We start from the raw sequence: 16971 nt of genomic DNA on the forward strand, positions 1-16971 counted from the left end.
CTTTCTGGGCTTAGCTGGTTATTACCGGCGTTTCATTTCGAACTTCTCGAAAATCGCTTTGCCTTTAACAGCTCTAACGCACAAAGGTAAACTGTATATTTGGGGCTCGAAGCAAGAAGAAGCCTTTCTATCGCTCAAGCGATTGTTGTGTGAAGCTCCTGTTCTTGCGCTACCTGAGGGTAATGATGATTTTGTCGTATACTGCGATGCCTCCAACCAAGGTCTCGGTTGTGTTCTTATGCAACGAGGCAAGGTTATCGCTTACGCATCAAGGCAACTTAAGGTTCATGAAAAGAATTATACAACTCACGACCTCGAACTTGGTGCAGTTGTTTTTGCTTTGAAGATCTGGAGACACTACCTTTATGGTACTAAGTGCATCCTCTACACTGACCATAAAAGCCTTCAGCATATCTTTGATCAAAAGGAACTCAACATGAGGCAACGCCGATGGAACGAACTCATCAGCGATTACGATTGTGAGATCCGGTATCATCCTGGTAAGGCTAATGTGGTAGCCGATGCGCTCAGCCGAAAACCCTGCCAGCTTAACTGTATCTTGCCGCGCACGCATCTTCACTTTGCGCCGATCCAAAGCAACCTTGAATCGCGCATTCGTGACGCGCAGCGCGCATCCATCAGTAATGGTAACCTTCGCGCCGAGTTAGCGTGTGGCGCGGAAGCGCATTTTGTCCCTAATCTGGGTGGAATTCTCTGCTATCTCAATCGCATATGGATTCCCTTTGATGAGAATCTTCGCGCTGATATCCTGAGTGAAGCGCACAAATCTCGGTATTCTATTCATCCTGGCGCCGATAAAATGTACAAGGATTTGCGCATTACTTATTGGTGGCCCGGTATGAAGAAGGATATTGCTGTGTTCGTAGCTAGATGTCTGACTTGTTCTAAAGTGAAAGCTGAACACCAACGCCCATCTGGTTTGCTCGAACAACCAGAAATTCCTACGTGGAAATGGGAAGGTATAGCGATGGACTTTATTACCAAGTTACCTTTGACAGCAAGCAAACATGATAGCATTTGGGTAATAGTGGATCGTTTGACTAAGTCTGCTCACTTTCTGCCCATTCGTGAAAACTACCGTGTTGAGCAGCTCGCGCAGCTTTATGTCAAGGAAATTGTCTGCCGCCATGGTACTCCTTTGAGCATCATATCGGATCGCGATGGCCGTTTTATATCTCGCTTTTGGAAATCTCTCCAATCTGCGCTAGGAACTCGCTTGGACATGAGTACGGCATATCATCCTCAGACTGACGGTCAGTCTGAGCGAACTATTCAAACTCTTGAGGATATGCTCCGATCTTGTGTTCTTGATTTTGGAGGTAATTGGGATTCACACCTGCCTTTGATTGAGTTCTCTTATAATAACAGCTATCATTCCAGTATCGGTATGGCCCCATTTGAAGCACTTTACGGTCGTAAGTGCCGCTCCCCGATTTGTTGGAGCGAAGTGGGTGAAGCTCAAATCACAGGACCCGAACTTGTTCAAGAGACAACCGATAAAATCGCCAAGATCCGTGATCATCTGCTGACTGCCAGAAGCCGACAGAAGAGTTACGCAGATCGCAGGCGAAAGCCTCTCGAATTTCAAGTTGGTGATCTTGTTCTCCTCAAAGTGTCGCCCTGGAAGGGTGTTGTCCGCTTTGGGAAGAAAGGTAAGCTTGCTCCTCGTTATGTTGGTCCATTCAAGATTCTCGCGCGTGTGGGAAAAGTTGCCTACAGACTTGACCTGCCGCCCGCGCTCAGTAATGTGCATCCAACGTTCCATGTATCCAATCTCAAGAAGTGTTTAGCCGACGAGAACCTTCACATACCACTTGATGAAGTTCGAGTTGACGAATCCATGCATTTCGTTGAGAAGCCTGTTGAGATTATGGATCGCGAGGTTAAGCAAACCAAGCGCAGTCGCATCCCTATCGTGAAAGTTCGCTGGGAGTCCAAGCGCGGAGCCGAGTTTACATGGGAAAGGGAAGATCAAATGAAGATCAAGTACCCGCACCTGTTCTCTGCGCAACCTACTTCGAGATAAATTTCGGGACGAAATTTCTTAAAGTAGGGGAGACTGTGACATCTGCCCTGATCCGACCCGACCCAGGTACCCGTTTCTCTGACCCGATCTCTTTCTTTTATGATTTAATATTTATTTATACTTATATTTTACTTTTAATAATAATAATATATTTTCCTTCCCGCCTCTTTCTCTCTCTTTCTTTCCGCCGTCCCGTCCCTCTTCTCTCTTTCCGCCTTCTTTTCCCTCTTGTCGCCGTCCCGCCCTTACGCCTTGTTTCCCTCTTTTTCTTCTAACTCTTTGCTTGTCCTTTGTTCCTTCCCGCCTAAGGTTGTCTGCGCAGCTCCACGCGCCAGACCCCTTACAAGGAATCCTGCGTGAAGACCACCTGTTACAGCGATACGCGAGACGAACTCTTCTCGCAGCGCGCTAAGAATTGTAATTCTTCTCGCAGCGCGCTAAGAACGGTAGTTCTTCCCGCGACGCGCTAAGGATTTGTAGTTCTTCTCGCAGCGCGCTAAGAATCGTAGTTCATCCCTCGACGCGCGAAGAATTATAGTTCTTCCCGCGGCGCGCTAGGAATTTTAGTTCCTCCCGCGGCGCGCTAAGAAATGTGATTCTTCCCGCGGCGCGCTTAGAAATGTAGTTCTTTCCGCGACGCGTTAAGGTTGGTTCTGTCTGCCTTCGCGCTCGCGCTCTCTTGACCTTCTGTGTCTGCCTTCGCGCTCGAGCTTTCTCGCGCTGAACCCTTTGAGTTTTCTTCTGTTTAATCTAGCCGTTTGCTTTTGTGTTGTCTTATCTTTTGTGCTGTTGACCTAATCTGCTTTATGTCTGAAAAGTTACTTTCGGCGCAGCATGCGCACCAACCCCATTGGTTGGCAGAAAAAGTGACTGACATTATCTTTTGAGATCTGCTTTTTCCATGCTTGACCAGTACCTTTTTCTGAACTGCCCATGCCTTTTTACTGTTCCCTGTCAGCTTTTTCTCTTCTTCCCTGCTGCCATATCTTTTGATATCTTTTACTTGCTTTTGGATATCTTTTGTTATCTTTTGTTTTGTCTTGTTCTGTTTGTCTTGGAATCTTTTCCCCTTTTTCTGGATTCATGTCTCCTAGGGTTTCCCTATAAATAATAGTATTATTTTTCCTAACACTACACACACAAACACTTAATTTAACCTCCTCCTTGCTCTCTCTGCCGCCTCCCTCTCTGCCTCCGTCTTCCTCCCTGTTCTGCCCTGCTTTTCCGGTAATATATATTATATATAATAATTTACTTATTAATTATGCTAACTTGTAATCAAGACTTAAAACAAATCATTAAAACAATAATCTTTAATTATAGGTTAACTTGTGCTTGTTTAAAGTTGGTTCTTGCTTTATCTTACACCGCATCGTTTATCAAGTGAGTAATCTCGTACCTAATCCCTTTTTGCTTTTAATGTTTTGGGATGTTCACGTGTTCATACAAACTTAGAGTCTTAAACTTGTTTATGAGCTTTAGTCGCGCAGTATCCCATGTGTTGAGGACGTTTACTTGGCTGTTTATTTGTATGTGTGTATCATTAACCGCTTTGTTCGGCCTATTCCGCAGTTTTCATGGATCCATTAGATGAACACGGGAGACCTATCGTTTACGGTTTTCTTTGTTTACACTTGCACAGATGTTTTCTCGTTTTTGTGCTCAATTGGGAGCACGGATTGAACTATGAACTATGAGCTATGATCTATTTAGGCTTGATCACAATCTGATTGCACCCTTATTAAACACCAGACATACACGTGTTGCGCGCAGATTTATTGTTATCTATGTATTGTATTAAACTTGATTTCTCACCAACACGCAAGTGTTTGACGTTTATTTTAACACATGTTCAGGTTTGCAGTAGCTGTTTTGGAGCTTGTGGACACATAGGAAGTTTTCTTTATTTTGGACCTAGATTAAAATGTATCAAGACAAGTTTTTGCTGTTCGAATATTATGATTTATAATATATTGATTTATGATGATTTATGTTATCTTGTGTTTACCTTGCGCGTGCGCGAATAAATGTATTTATTAAATATTGACACCCAATAGTGTCACGAGTAATGAAACAATATGTGGCGCCCCGATGTATAATCCGCCTTTGGTCGGGGTGTTACAATGAGGCTCTCTATATAAGGAGGTCTCTGTGACAACTGCCCTATCCGACCCGACCCAGGTACCCGTTTTCGTATCCGATTCTTTTTTATGATTTAAAATTTGATTATTAACCTTTGTAATTTAACATTTAATAAATCATATATATTTGTATATTACTTACTAATAATAATTTCCTTCCCGCCTTCTTCTCTCTTTCTTGTCGCCGTCCCGCCTCTTTCTTTCTTGTCGCCGTCCCGCATCTTTCTCTTTCTTGTCGCTATCTCGCCCTTTCTATCTCTTGTCGCCGTCCCGCCCCTCTGCTTAACCCTTACGCCTTGAACCCCCCTTTTTCTCTTAACTCCTTGCTTGTCCTTTGGTTCTTTCCGCCTAAGGAGGTCTGCGCAGCTCCACGCGCCAGACTCCTTACAAGGAAGCCTGCGTGAAGACCAGCTGTTTCTAGGCGAACTGTTCCCGCAGCGCGCTAAGGACTGGAGTTCTCCCCGCGGCGCGCTAAGAATTGTAATTCTTCCCGCGGCGCGCTGAGGATTGTAATTCTTCTCGCGGCGCGCTGAGGATTGTAGTTCTTCCCACGGCGCGCTGAGGATTGTAGTTCTTCCCGCGGCGCGCTAGGAATTATTCGGTCTGCCTTCGCCCTCGCGCGTGCGCTCGAGTCTTCTCGCGCTAGACCTCAAGTCTTTTCTTCTGTTTTATCCAGCCTGTTTGCTTTGTGATATCTTATCTTCTGTGCTGTTGACCTAACCTGCCTTATGTCTGAAAAGCCACTTTCGGCGCAGCATGCGCACCAACCCTATTGGTTGGCAGAAAAAGTGACTGATATTATCTTTTGAGATCTGCTTTTCCTGAACCTTTACCTGACACCTCCTTTGCTTTATTCTGTTCCTGTCAGCCTTTTTCCCTTGTCCCCTGCAGCTACCATATCTTTTGATATCTTTTACTTTTCTGATCTTTTGCTTTTTGATATCTTTTGCTTGATTCTGTAGAAGATCTTTTCCCCTTTTCTAGGGATTGTGTTCCCTAGGGTTTTCCTATATATAATGCTACTTTCTTTATACTTAAACACTACACACACAAACACTTAATTTCCTTCTCCTTGCTCTCTGCCGTTGTTCCTCAGCCGCCTCTCCTCTCTTTGCCTCCGTTTTCTCCTCTGTCCTCCCTGCATTTCCGGTAATATATATATATAATAATTTGTTTAAGATACATATTACTAATGGTTACATATATTCAAGACTTAAAACCAATCGATAAACCAATAAACTCTTATTTATAGGTTAACTTGTGCTTGTTTAAAAGTTGGTTCTTGCTTTAGCTTTCAACGCACCGTTTACATGTGAGTAATCTCGTACCTAATCCCTTTTTATTTTTAACGTTTTGGGATGTTCATGTGTTCGTACAAACTTGAGTCTTAAACTTGTTTATGAACTTTCGTCGCGCAGTATCCCATGTGTAGGGACGTTTACTTGGCTGTTTATTTGTATGTGTGAATCATTAACCGCTTTGTTCGGCCTATTCCGAAGTTTTCATGGATCCATTAGATGAACACGGGAGACCTATCGTTTACGGTTTTCTTTTGTTTACACGTGCACAGATGATTTCTTGTTTTTGTGCTCAATTGGGAGCACGGATTGAACTATGAGCTATGATCTATTTAGGCTTGATCACAATCTGATTACACCCTTGTTAAACACCAGATTTACACATGTTGCGCGCAGATCTATTATTATCTATTTATATCTATTAAACTTGATCTCTCACCGACACGCAAGAGTTGACGTTTTATTTTAACACATGTTCAGGTTCGCAGTAGCTGCATTCGGAGCTTGAGGACACATAGGATGTTTGCTTTTATTTTGGACCTAGATTAAAATGTAACAAGACAAGTTTATGTTATTTGAATATTTTGAATTATAATATATTGATTTATGTTATCTTGTGATTGCGTTGCGCGTGCGCGATAAATGTGTATTAATAAATATTGACACCAAATAGTGTCACGAGTAATGAAACAATATGTGGCGGCCCGATGTATAATCTGCCATCGGTCGGGGTGTTACAGTCTCCACCTCCTTATTAGGGGGCATGCTCAGTAAGAGCCACCACCACTTTTTTGTGTCTGTAAACAAGAGATCTTTTGGATTTCTTAGCAGTCGCCTCCACACCCCCGAAAACCATTGCAGGTCTCAAGCAGCTGAAGAAGAAGATCAAGACGTGGTTCGTTCATCTCAAAATCCGTGGAAACATCGTCTTGGATCAGGTCAGATTCATTTCATGCTTCGACAACTATTAAAATTGTATATAGACAATAGCCATTGAGTATGATAGTTAGTTGTCATTGTTTAGGAGCTCCTTAGCAATTCTGACTGCATACGATATAAAAACCACCATCAAACACTAACCACAACCTTCTGTCATCTTGTTTGGCAGACCTAGGGTCGACAACCGAAGCTTTCGTGGCCACCTAGAATGACAAGGAGTAAGAGTTATACGCATAGTCAACTCCAATAACCTAATCGTAAAAGTTTCCGGTGGGTTTTTCACATAAAGTGAAAAAAAAAACGCATTAAAAGTAGCCACTGAGTTTACGCTAATATAAGACACGACCTCCAGTTAAGTAGTCGAGAATTGTTGCAGGAAAACAACATCAATGTTGAAACATTGATTATTCCCAGCTAAAACTATCATTAACGTTTTACCATAAAAGAAAGTGTCAAACTATCAATAGCTAAAACTACAAGAATCAACCATCAAAATATCACCCACCAAAAATAACTAAAATAATAATAACCCAAGCACCTTAGTGGAGTGTCCCCAGGTCGAGCTTAGGGACATCAGGTTTGTTACTAAGCAGGCTGTGTTAAAGGTAAAATCCAGAAAAATTGCTAAGTAGGAGAAGGCCCGTGTTGAGAATTAACACGCCTTCATTCCTTTTGCTTTTGATACATTTGTGTCTCTTGCGCCTAATGCTGCTACGTTTCTGAAAAAAGTTCAGTTGATCGTAGACAATAACATATTGACGCTGAAAAACTGTAACTTTGTTTTCGGTAAGAACGGATTTTCCATTCAAAACTTATACTCTTATTTCAATTACAATTATTATTATTATTATTATTATTCACCTTCACCCACTCTTATTATTATTATTCACCTTCACCCACTCTTATCTTAGTCCATTGCGGCTAGGGTTTCAACATTCATCTTTCAACTCTCATCAAACCCTTGTCTTCCAATCCAAGATTCTTCAATATTCCATCTGGGTATTCGATTTTAATCAAAGATGACACTTGAAAACTGTAATTAAGCTTCTTATCCATCATAAAGATTCAAGCTTTATACCAAAGAAACACACATATGGCGACTATGAACCCATTTGATTTGCTTGGTGGTGATGATAATGATGACCCGGAGCAGCTTCTGCAGAAGATTGTGGCTCAGCCGGTGAAGAAAGCTGCGGCTCAGCCGGCTAAGCTGCCTTCTAAGCAGCTGCCTCCAGCTCAAGCCGGTAACTTTTTTGAGTTATTGTTGTTGTTAAGTTAGTTTTGATATGCATATGTTTATTAGTAATTAGTTTCTAAAATGTTGTAAAAGTTGATAGGCGGTCGACCGGGGGAGTTGCGAGTACTCGGGAGTAGTCGAGGATTACTCGGAAATACATAAGGAGTACTCGGCCGAGGCGGGGAGTACTCGGCCGCCTACTCGGGAGTTTTACAACATTTCTATATGTATTGTTAACTCAATATGATATTAATGTATTTATTATTATTATTATTATTATTATTATTATTATTATTATTATTATTATTATTATTTTGGGTGGGGGGTGGGTGGGTATAATTTAGATGCTAATTTTAATTGATTATTGTGACTTACAAGTTACAACAAGTGAACAAACTAGGGCTGTAAATGACTAGGCTTGAGCTTGGCTTGTTTCGAGCTCTGCATCTAGAGGTTGACCTTGTTTCGGGAATAGTTTTTTGAGCTTGGCTCGTTTATTATATATTAAATATAATTTGTATTTGCTTGTAAGTATTTTTAGATATATTTTTTGATTATGATTTTATATGTAACATAATGTGTATTATTTAGTTCTTTGTATCACAATAGATGTTAATAATGGCTGATTATTGTGACTTAAAACTTACAACGAGCCTATAATTAGGGGTGTAAACAAGCCCAGCATGTGAATAGTTTTTTGAGCTGGGCTTGGGCTAGGCTCGTTTTGTTATTTTATATATATATATATAATTATTAAATATTAAATAAATATATTAAACATATTAAATAAGAATTATGTAAATAATAGGCTCGCGAGCCAGCTTAAACTCGATAATGAAGCTCGGGCTCGAGGTCGTTTGTTAAACATGTTTACTTTTAGGCTCGAATTCGGGCTCATGCTCATTTAAGCTTGTCTCAATTCAAGCTTTTTGCGAGCCAATCTCGAGTAAAATTAAATCTTTTTTAAGAATTAGATGATTGTTTTTGTTGATTTCTTTTAATATTGCTTTGAACAGTGAAAGAAGCTAGAAACGAAGGTGCACGTGGCGGCCGTGGTGGTGGCGGTCGTGGGTACGGGCGAGGCGGCCGTGGCAGATTCAATAGAGATTCAGGCAACGAGGGTTCGTTTGGTAACCGTGGGTTCACTGGTGGCGTTGAAGAGTCTGATGGTAAGTCTTCTGAGAGACGTGGTGGCAGTTATGGTGGTCCACGTGGCGGTTATCGTGGGGACCGTCATGTGTCTTTTGCTAATGGAGATGGTGGCGAGGATGGAGATCGTCCACGTAGGACACATGAACGCCGTAGCGGCACTGGGCGCGGGTAAAATCTTGCTCATTTTTTTTTAAATTTATAATTGTAATTGTCGTCTGATATTTTAATTTAATGTTCAGAAATGAAATCAAGCGCGAGGGAGCGGGCCGTGGGAATTGGGGAACTCAAGCCGATGAAATCAATCAGTATTCTTTTTTCTTCTACTTACTATATTATTATTATTATTATTATTTAATATTTATGATTAATTTTTATGAACATTTTTTTTCACAGGGAGGTAAATGAAGAGGTGGTTGAAAATGAGAAAACCGTGGCTTCTGATAAGCCCGGCACCGAAGAAGATGCGACTGATGGGAAAAACGAGAACTCTGAGCGTGTCGAGGAGCCTGAGAATAAGGTGAGTGATTATAATTTTTAAGTTAACTTTTCGTTCGAGTTTCTTTATTAACGGTTTTGGACGTTTGACGATGCAGGAAATGACACTTGAAGAATATCAGAAGGTTCTAGAAGAGAAGCGGAAGGCTTTGGAAGCGCTCAAGACTGAAGAAAGGAAAGTGGAAGTTGACAAGGAGCTTGCTTCTATGCAACAACTCTCGAACAAGAAAACCAGTGACGACATTTTTGTCAAATTGGTGATTATTTTTATTTTATTTTATTTTATTTTGTTAATTTTGTTTTTAGGGGTTGTTTAAAAGTTGCCAACTTGATTTGGGATTTTTATGTAGGGTTCGGATAAGGATAAACGTAAAGAGATTGCCGAGAAAGAAGAACGTGCTAAAAAGGTTTTCTTTTTTTTTTTAAATATTAATATTGGAGTTATAATGTAGCTTTCTTTGGTTTATTGGATATTTATCGTTACAGTCGCTCAGCATCAACGAGTTCTTGAAACCGGCTGAAGGTGAGCGGTACCACACCCCTGGCGGCCGTGGGCGGGGACGTGGCAGTAGAGGTGGTGGTGGTGGTTCAAGCTATGCATATGAAGCTCCCAAGATTGAGGATCCGAGTCACTTTCCCACTTTAGGCGGCAAGTGAGGTGCACGCATTGTATCCTGTTATTGACGCTTCATAAACAAATTACTAGAAATGGCGGGAAATGATCGTCGAGAATAATGGGAGGTCTTTTAAAATGTAAATTGCCTGTGTTTTTCATATGCTCTTTGTACCTTTAGTTTTGGTCGTTTTGTTGGTCTGCGTTGTGTCTGTTTCGTTTGTGCGTGTTTTGAAAGTTCTTTTTTAGTGTTTTGAAAGTTTTTTTTTAGAGATTTGGAGCGTATGAAGGCCGAATTTGTATGTTTGAGACTCGTGTTTATCAGTTTTGTTTTGCAATAGATGAATGACAATATTTAGTTCCTCATGCAGTTATTCTTGTATTGCTAACTTGATTCAGTCTTAAGGTGTATGACTGTATAGCTAAATTTTATTTCTTTTACAACTAGTTAAATTTGATGTGATGTTTTTAATTCAACGCAATACATTTACTCGTGTAAGAGCAAACAGAAGCACGTAATTATGTTATAGCCGCCATTTATGAGTTTGGCGTCGATTTTTAAAAGGTCAATTCAAGCTTGTGCTTATGTTATAGCTTATCTAATAAACGAGATTATTTAATATGTTTGCGAGCATGTTGTAATTATAAGCTCGAACTCTTTTATACTAAACAAGCTGAGTGCTGTAGTAGCACGCTCGACTCAACAAAATCGCAGGGTCAAACCTTCCTTGGGTAAACACACCGCCGTTTAAAAAGAACACGGAAAGAAATAATAATAAATTTGTGTTTTGTTGACATTAAAAAAAAGGCGAAGTAAAAAGAAATCTTGAAATTTTATACAAACCAATCAGTCAGAAACAAAGAAAGTAAAAAAGAATCCGCCCCTAACACACAGATAATACTTGTACACTGCCAAACCCCTCCCTTATCAAATACAACCACTAAGAGCAGCATCCGCTGTTCTGCGACACTGGTTGGCCACGGATGTTGACCGTCGGAGGCTTTGAAGCATTCAAAGATGGTTGACTAGCCATCCTACATTAACATAACATAACAATAAAAATATTAACTATTTTGTGCAATTAAAAGAACTGATAATGTTTGATAATATCATGGTACTAACCTGTCTTTGATAGAAGCTGTCATGGCCATGAAAGCCTGTTCCACATTGGTTGCATCTTTTGCACTTGTTTCCAAGAAAGGAATTCCAATTTCATCGGCAAATGCCTGCAAACATCGATAAATAATTCTCTTATTAACGAACTTAACCACGATCGTTGGTCGTTCAAAGTAAAAATAACCCCGCGAGATTTTACCTTGGCTGTTTCAGTTGAAACGACTTTGTTTGCAACAAGATCACATTTGTTTCCAACAAGGATTTTGTTCACATTCTCACTTGCATAACGGTCGATTTCACTGAGCCACTGTTTAACATTATTAAAGCTCTCTTGGTCCGTCACATCATAAACCACCTGAATACATACAAAAAGAACACGTTACAACGTCATGGGCAAATAGGTCAATCTGAAGTATGAAAAACAGCAAGTAGGACCCTTACAATGATGCCATGTGCCCCTCGGTAGTAGCTGCTTGTGATTGTCCTAAAACGTTCTTGTCCAGCAGTGTCCCACTTCGCATTAGCAGAGCCGAAAAAGAAACAAAATCAATTATTGGACAAAAGGATAACAATACAAACGATTTGGCTTGTGTGATAAAAATCAAATCCAACATGAATTTTTTCAAAAACCAGATCATTATGAATCAATAATAGTTTAAACTTACTATTTGAAGCTTAATAGTCTTGCCATCTTGCTCCACGGTACGAATTTTCTAACAGAAAGCAAGCAGAAAAGTCATGTCAAACTTCAATGCGTGTATTTCAAGTTAGCAACCAGGACAAATTAATTTACTTACGAAATCAACTCCAATGGTGCTTATGTAACTGTCCAAGTAAGAATCGTCCTATAACAAGTTGGAAACAGAAGCAAGAAAAACAAGGAAAATCAGTTAATAGCATACAGAGAATATATATGCATAATATTTTATGTTGTCATTCACTGAGTAATGCATACTGATCACTTGCGCATCAAGAAGTTTGCAACTTTTAAATAACCAAGATTCTTTTTATATGAAAGATGAACCATAGAAGACGAGCCAAAAAGAAACAAACTAGAATTTTCTGTTAAGCAAGTTGCAGTAAACGGTATGAATATAACGACGATAACTATTTACATCAATGTGTAGATACTTATAGAAAGCTGTGACAATAGGAAATCACATTAAATCTCTTTTTAAATGTCAGGCCTAGCTGCAGTAATTACTCATAACTCCAGTCCGCTTTATTATAATTTCTAGAGGTGATTCACGTGGTGTCGCTCTTTCTCGAATATCATACATATTAAACGAGTAGCAAACAAAAACCATATACAAACAATAAAATATCTCCAATAAGTAAATGTACAAAAAGCATATTTTGTATTTAGACCAAACTCTTAACTCCTATTTTGTTCGCTTTATTATGATTTCTTGAGGTGATTCACGTGGTGCTACTCATTATCTCAAAAACTAGCATAAGTATTGGAAGAGCAGGCGGAGCAGCAAACAAAAAACCGCATACAAACAATAAGATATCTCCAATAAGTAAATGTGCAAAAAGCATATTTTGTAAAAGATCCAAGGCACTTACAGCAAACCTCAGAAGTAGACATGACTTTCCTACACCCGAATCTCCAATGAGCAAAAGCTTGAACAGGTAGTCACTGCCAAAGACGATGATAGTCGCAAATAAATATAATTATGAAGCCATGCGTGGAGTAATTCAATGCAAAAGCAGACGTGGTAATTATAGATATATAATGATACAAATCAAATACACTAAAAAATAGAAAAAGAATAATTACTACAATAAAACTTTAAAAGTTTATTTTAGATTCGTAGTGCTTCTCCGAAAATGTGGAACCTTGATATTTTTTGCATATTAATAAAGTTACTTCACATAGATTGTAACATTCAAAGATCCATAACTAGTCATACAAAGCACACAAAAAAATGATTACTATAACACGTCTTAACAGATCTCTAATCAATGAAAAAAAGATGACGAAAAAACTTTTAAGAAGATAATTTTGTAAACCATTAGAACCGATTTTTCGGTTCCAACAAACTAGGGTAAGCCTTGGACACCTCACTTAGAATAATTTTCAGATATGCATTTGGCACCCTGAACTACGCTCTAGCTATCATAATCTTGTAACCATTTGAGAGACTGAGACTATTATGCTCAATTTAGTCGTCACTTATAAATTTCTGGTTCCAATACAACCTCAATAAGAGAAGTTATAAGATATCCGTCATACCCTATCTACTGACATCTAAGCAATAAATCTATACTAAAAGCACCATCTTTTCATGCAATAAATTCGCCTGTATATTTGGAGTTGTCCGTCATTGAACAATGCCATTTTAAATGAAAAATGCCAACTACTTCAACAAATCATAACCCTATCCAACCCCAACGGAAACCAAAAAGTAAGCTGCTTGTTGTCTTTAAAATTTAATTAAATAGTATATTGGTAAAAAAACAAATTTTTGTATGTTTCATTTAATCATAAAGAAAATGAAACAACTTAGATTGATTCAACAGTTGTTAGTATAATCTACAGAAATAAAAGGATATCAGGCATAAAAGCGAAAAGCTTCAACTATTTCATCCGAAAAAACTAGTACATCATCTTATGTGATATTCCCTTCTTGAATAGATACCAAGATTGTCTCATTCTATTGAACAACTCAATTTCACACAAAATCTAATAAAAATATTCCTTTCTTGAGTAGATACCATGCCCTAAAGCCTATTAAACAACTCAATTTCGCATTTTTCCACAAAAATCTCACAATAACTATGCTTAAGTAGATAACAATCACAGGAAAAAAACATAAATAATCTACCAATCCAATGATAATCAAACGAGGAAAAAAAAACCTAACACTAACTCGTCCACTGGACCACCACAAAAAACTCATAACTCAAACATCAGAATCTAATCGATAAGTCAAGATCCGAGTAACTGAATCACCATATTGACGAATCAATCAAACCACCACAAAAAACTCATAACTCAAACATCAGAATCGAATCGATAAGTCAAGATCTGAGTAACCGAATCACCAAATTGACGAAGCAATCAAAATGAGCCATGATTGTTATGTCATGCTATATAAGCTATTAAACAGCTCAATTTCTCATTTTTCACACATCATCTAAAATATCATAATCCTTTCTTGCCCTAAAATATATTAAAAGACAACTCAATTCACATCTTTCACATAAATCTAACAATAATTATGCTTAAGTAGACAACAATCACATGAACGAAACTTGTATAATCCACCGATCAATCATAATCAAACGAGATAAAAAAAACCCTAACCCTAATTACCTTAACTAATCCACCGCACAAAGTTCATAACTCAAACAGCAAATTCAGATCGATAAGTCAATATCCGAGTAACCGAATCACCAAATTGACAAATTAGGGTTATAAGAAAAGACAATCCAATCGAAATTGAAGCAGTATAAAAGGAACTTACTACTCAGAAGCCATGACTGTTGATTATGTCATGCTATATATAAGCTATTAAACTACTCAATTTCACATTTTTCACACATAATCTACCATCATATATTCATATTCCTTTCTTAACCTAAAATCTATTAAAAAACAACTCAATTTCACATTTTTTTACAATAATTAAGCTCAAGTAGATAACAATCACAAGAACAAACCTTGTACAATCCAGTTACAATCAAACAATTAGGAAAAAAAAGAACCTAACCCTAACTGATCCAGTACACAAAAATCATAATTCAAGCATCAAAATCGGATCGGCAAATCAAGATCTGAGTAACTGAATTGACGAATTGGATGAGTAATCGGGAATAATATTGGCGAATTAGGGTTATACTCACAGAGGATCCAATCGGAATTGAAGTAATATAAAAAGAACTTACTACTCAGGAGTCATGGCTGTTGGTTGATTATGATCGGATAATAATAATAATATGTGATCGGAAAACGGCCACCGAATCTTGTGGATCACCGGCGGTAAGATAACTACTGGTTAAGGAGATGATGAATCAAGTGTGTGTTTATTTATATCCTAGCCGGGTGCCAGCGCCAAACATGATATCCAATGTGCGTGACAGGGCACGGGTTAACCGAACGATATCATGCTATGTGGCATCGGAAGCTTGACCGGTATTACGCGCGCAATCAGGTGTCGGTGTGCACGTAAAGCTAAATTGATCGCGTCTTGACCAGCAACCCATTCCGTCTGACACTATTCTAACCCGAAATCTGTTCTGACTTGACCCCTTTCGACCCGACCCCGTCCCAACCCGACCCAAACCAAATTAACCTTTTTTGTATCGACCCATTCCAACTTTAACCTTTTCGACCCATGACCCAAACGGACGAACCCGTCCAACCCGTTTGACGATCCCTAATGGTAATCATGTAACACCTTAAGTTTCTAAAATGAGAAAAGTATAGCAATGTCATGCTCAAATTAAAAAGAATAAAATACTCGTTTTTATGACATAATGTTTTTTAAAAAACATTAACGTGCGAAAAAATTATAAACGTTTAAACGTCGTGGGGATATTGGTTTATAATAATAAGGGGTATATATATAACTATTCAATAAATTAACAAAATGTGATTAAAGTTAAAGGACTAAGATTGTAATTATTGTTATTAACCACACCGACTTGAAAATTGAACCGGTTTGAAGTTGATTACGTAGAAATCCCTTTGGTATCGACTGAAATCATAAGTTTATAAGCGGTTTGTAATTTTCTCTATCGAAACCGGTTAGCTGAACTAAGACCGACCAAAACATATCAAAAACTAATCCTAAACCAGTCAAAAAAACTAATTTAGACCAGAAGCAAAACCGGTAATAAACCGTTTTTGGATTTTGTTGACCAACCCAAACCGAAATTATTCATATATATTTTTGGTCAAATGTATAATAGTTTATTAGTTAACAATCAACAAACTTATTCGTACTTAAATTTATTATTTTCGGCTAAAGTTTTCATGCTCAAATGACAAAAACCAAAAATATGGAAGCCGAACCGAAAGTTAAAATAAACGAAAACTGAAAAACCCAGACTGAACCAGACGTCACATTAATTTTCTTTTCTCTTCTCGACTATCACTCTATCCTCACCAACCCCAAACCCTCATCCACCGGCCGGCACCACTGTAACCGCCACCAATGACCACCACCGCCGCCGTATCATTTCTTCGAATTCCACGGCACTTGTCTAATCTTCACTTCCTCCGTCGTCATTCTCGCTCGCCGTCTGTTAGGTTTAGACGAAGCTGCAAACCACGTGTCTGCTTCAACCTCTTCCGTACGGATTATCCACGTCATTATTCAGTTGTACCTTCTAGCTCATCAGGTATAAATAATTGTGTCTAATTGTTGTGGTTTTTCGTTTAGGCATTTCGTCGAACACCTGTGCTGCATTATTAATAGTTTCTCATTTTGCTCTATCAGTTGTTATAACGCATTTTAAATTAACATTAGTCTGCATTCGGTCAAGCTCGGCTCGTTATGACTTAGAGAGCTAGAGCTCGGCTCGTGTTGAGCTCTTTTTTAGCTTTAGCTCGGCTCGTAAGTTGTTTTTTTAAGCTCGAGCTCGGCTTGTTTTTTATTTATTAATTAAATTGTATACGCTTTTAATTATTTTTAGGTATTTTGAGAAAAACCTTAACAAACCTTGGGTCAGCTCGAGCTCGTATTAAGTACCTTAATTGAACCAAAGATTGGCTTGAGCTTGTTAAGGAGTTAAGACATAGTTAAGACTTAAAAACACACCAGGCTTGTTAAGGCTTGACGAGCTTAAACGGTCTTCCCATACAAGGCTCGAGCCTGGCTGAATAATAAAACACGTTCTGTTTGAGGACATGCTCGATAAGGCTTGACGAGCTTAAATGATCTTCTCATACGAGGCTTGAGCTTTGGCTCAATAATGAAAC

At 38.8% G+C, this 16971-nt stretch overlaps 2 protein-coding genes across 2 annotated transcripts; one reads left to right on the forward strand and one right to left on the reverse strand.

The window, feature by feature from the left end:
* The first annotated feature begins 7509 nt into the window (after positions 1-7509).
* LOC143606704 (RGG repeats nuclear RNA binding protein A-like) lies at positions 7510-10112 on the forward strand. Its single transcript, XM_077082378.1, has 7 exons — positions 7510-7669; positions 8679-8982; positions 9054-9119; positions 9208-9331; positions 9408-9566; positions 9660-9716; positions 9796-10112. Exons 1-7 carry the CDS (start codon positions 7519-7521, stop codon positions 9964-9966), a joined length of 1032 nt encoding a protein of 343 aa, XP_076938493.1. The 5' UTR covers positions 7510-7518; the 3' UTR covers positions 9967-10112.
* Positions 10113-10806: 694 nt separating this feature from the next.
* On the reverse strand, positions 10807-14966 carry LOC143606703 (ras-related protein RABD2c-like). Its single transcript, XM_077082377.1, has 8 exons — positions 14934-14966; positions 12609-12681; positions 11837-11884; positions 11705-11752; positions 11481-11552; positions 11239-11394; positions 11046-11149; positions 10807-10957 (listed from the first exon to the last, which is right to left on the reverse strand). The coding sequence occupies exons 1-8, from the start codon at positions 14945-14947 to the stop codon at positions 10864-10866; spliced, it is 609 nt and encodes a 202-aa protein (XP_076938492.1). The 5' UTR covers positions 14948-14966; the 3' UTR covers positions 10807-10863.
* Positions 14967-16971: the final 2005 nt, after the last annotated feature.

This window comes from Bidens hawaiensis, unplaced genomic scaffold (assembly GCF_021521415.1).
Source record: "Bidens hawaiensis isolate Kalapana, Puna unplaced genomic scaffold, B.hawaiensis_p1.1 tig00076642_1, whole genome shotgun sequence".
Classification (NCBI taxonomy): domain Eukaryota; kingdom Viridiplantae; phylum Streptophyta; class Magnoliopsida; order Asterales; family Asteraceae; genus Bidens; species Bidens hawaiensis.

Excerpts from the sequence above, each read along its gene's own strand:
- LOC143606703 (XM_077082377.1), bottom strand. Across the intron at positions 11,395-11,480 it reads GAGGGGCACATGGCATCATT|GTGGTTTATGATGTGACGGA; the intron begins GTAAGGGTCCTA and ends GTATGTATTCAG. Across the intron at positions 11,150-11,238 it reads TTTCAACTGAAACAGCCAAG|GCATTTGCCGATGAAATTGG; the intron begins GTAAAATCTCGC and ends CGATGTTTGCAG.
- LOC143606704 (XM_077082378.1), top strand. The coding sequence starts at position 7,519 with ATGGCGACTATGAACCCATTTGATTTGCTTGGTGGTGATGATAATGAT. Across the intron at positions 8,983-9,053 it reads CGTAGCGGCACTGGGCGCGG|AAATGAAATCAAGCGCGAGG; the intron begins GTAAAATCTTGC and ends TTTAATGTTCAG. Across the intron at positions 9,717-9,795 it reads AAGAAGAACGTGCTAAAAAG|TCGCTCAGCATCAACGAGTT; the intron begins GTTTTCTTTTTT and ends TTATCGTTACAG.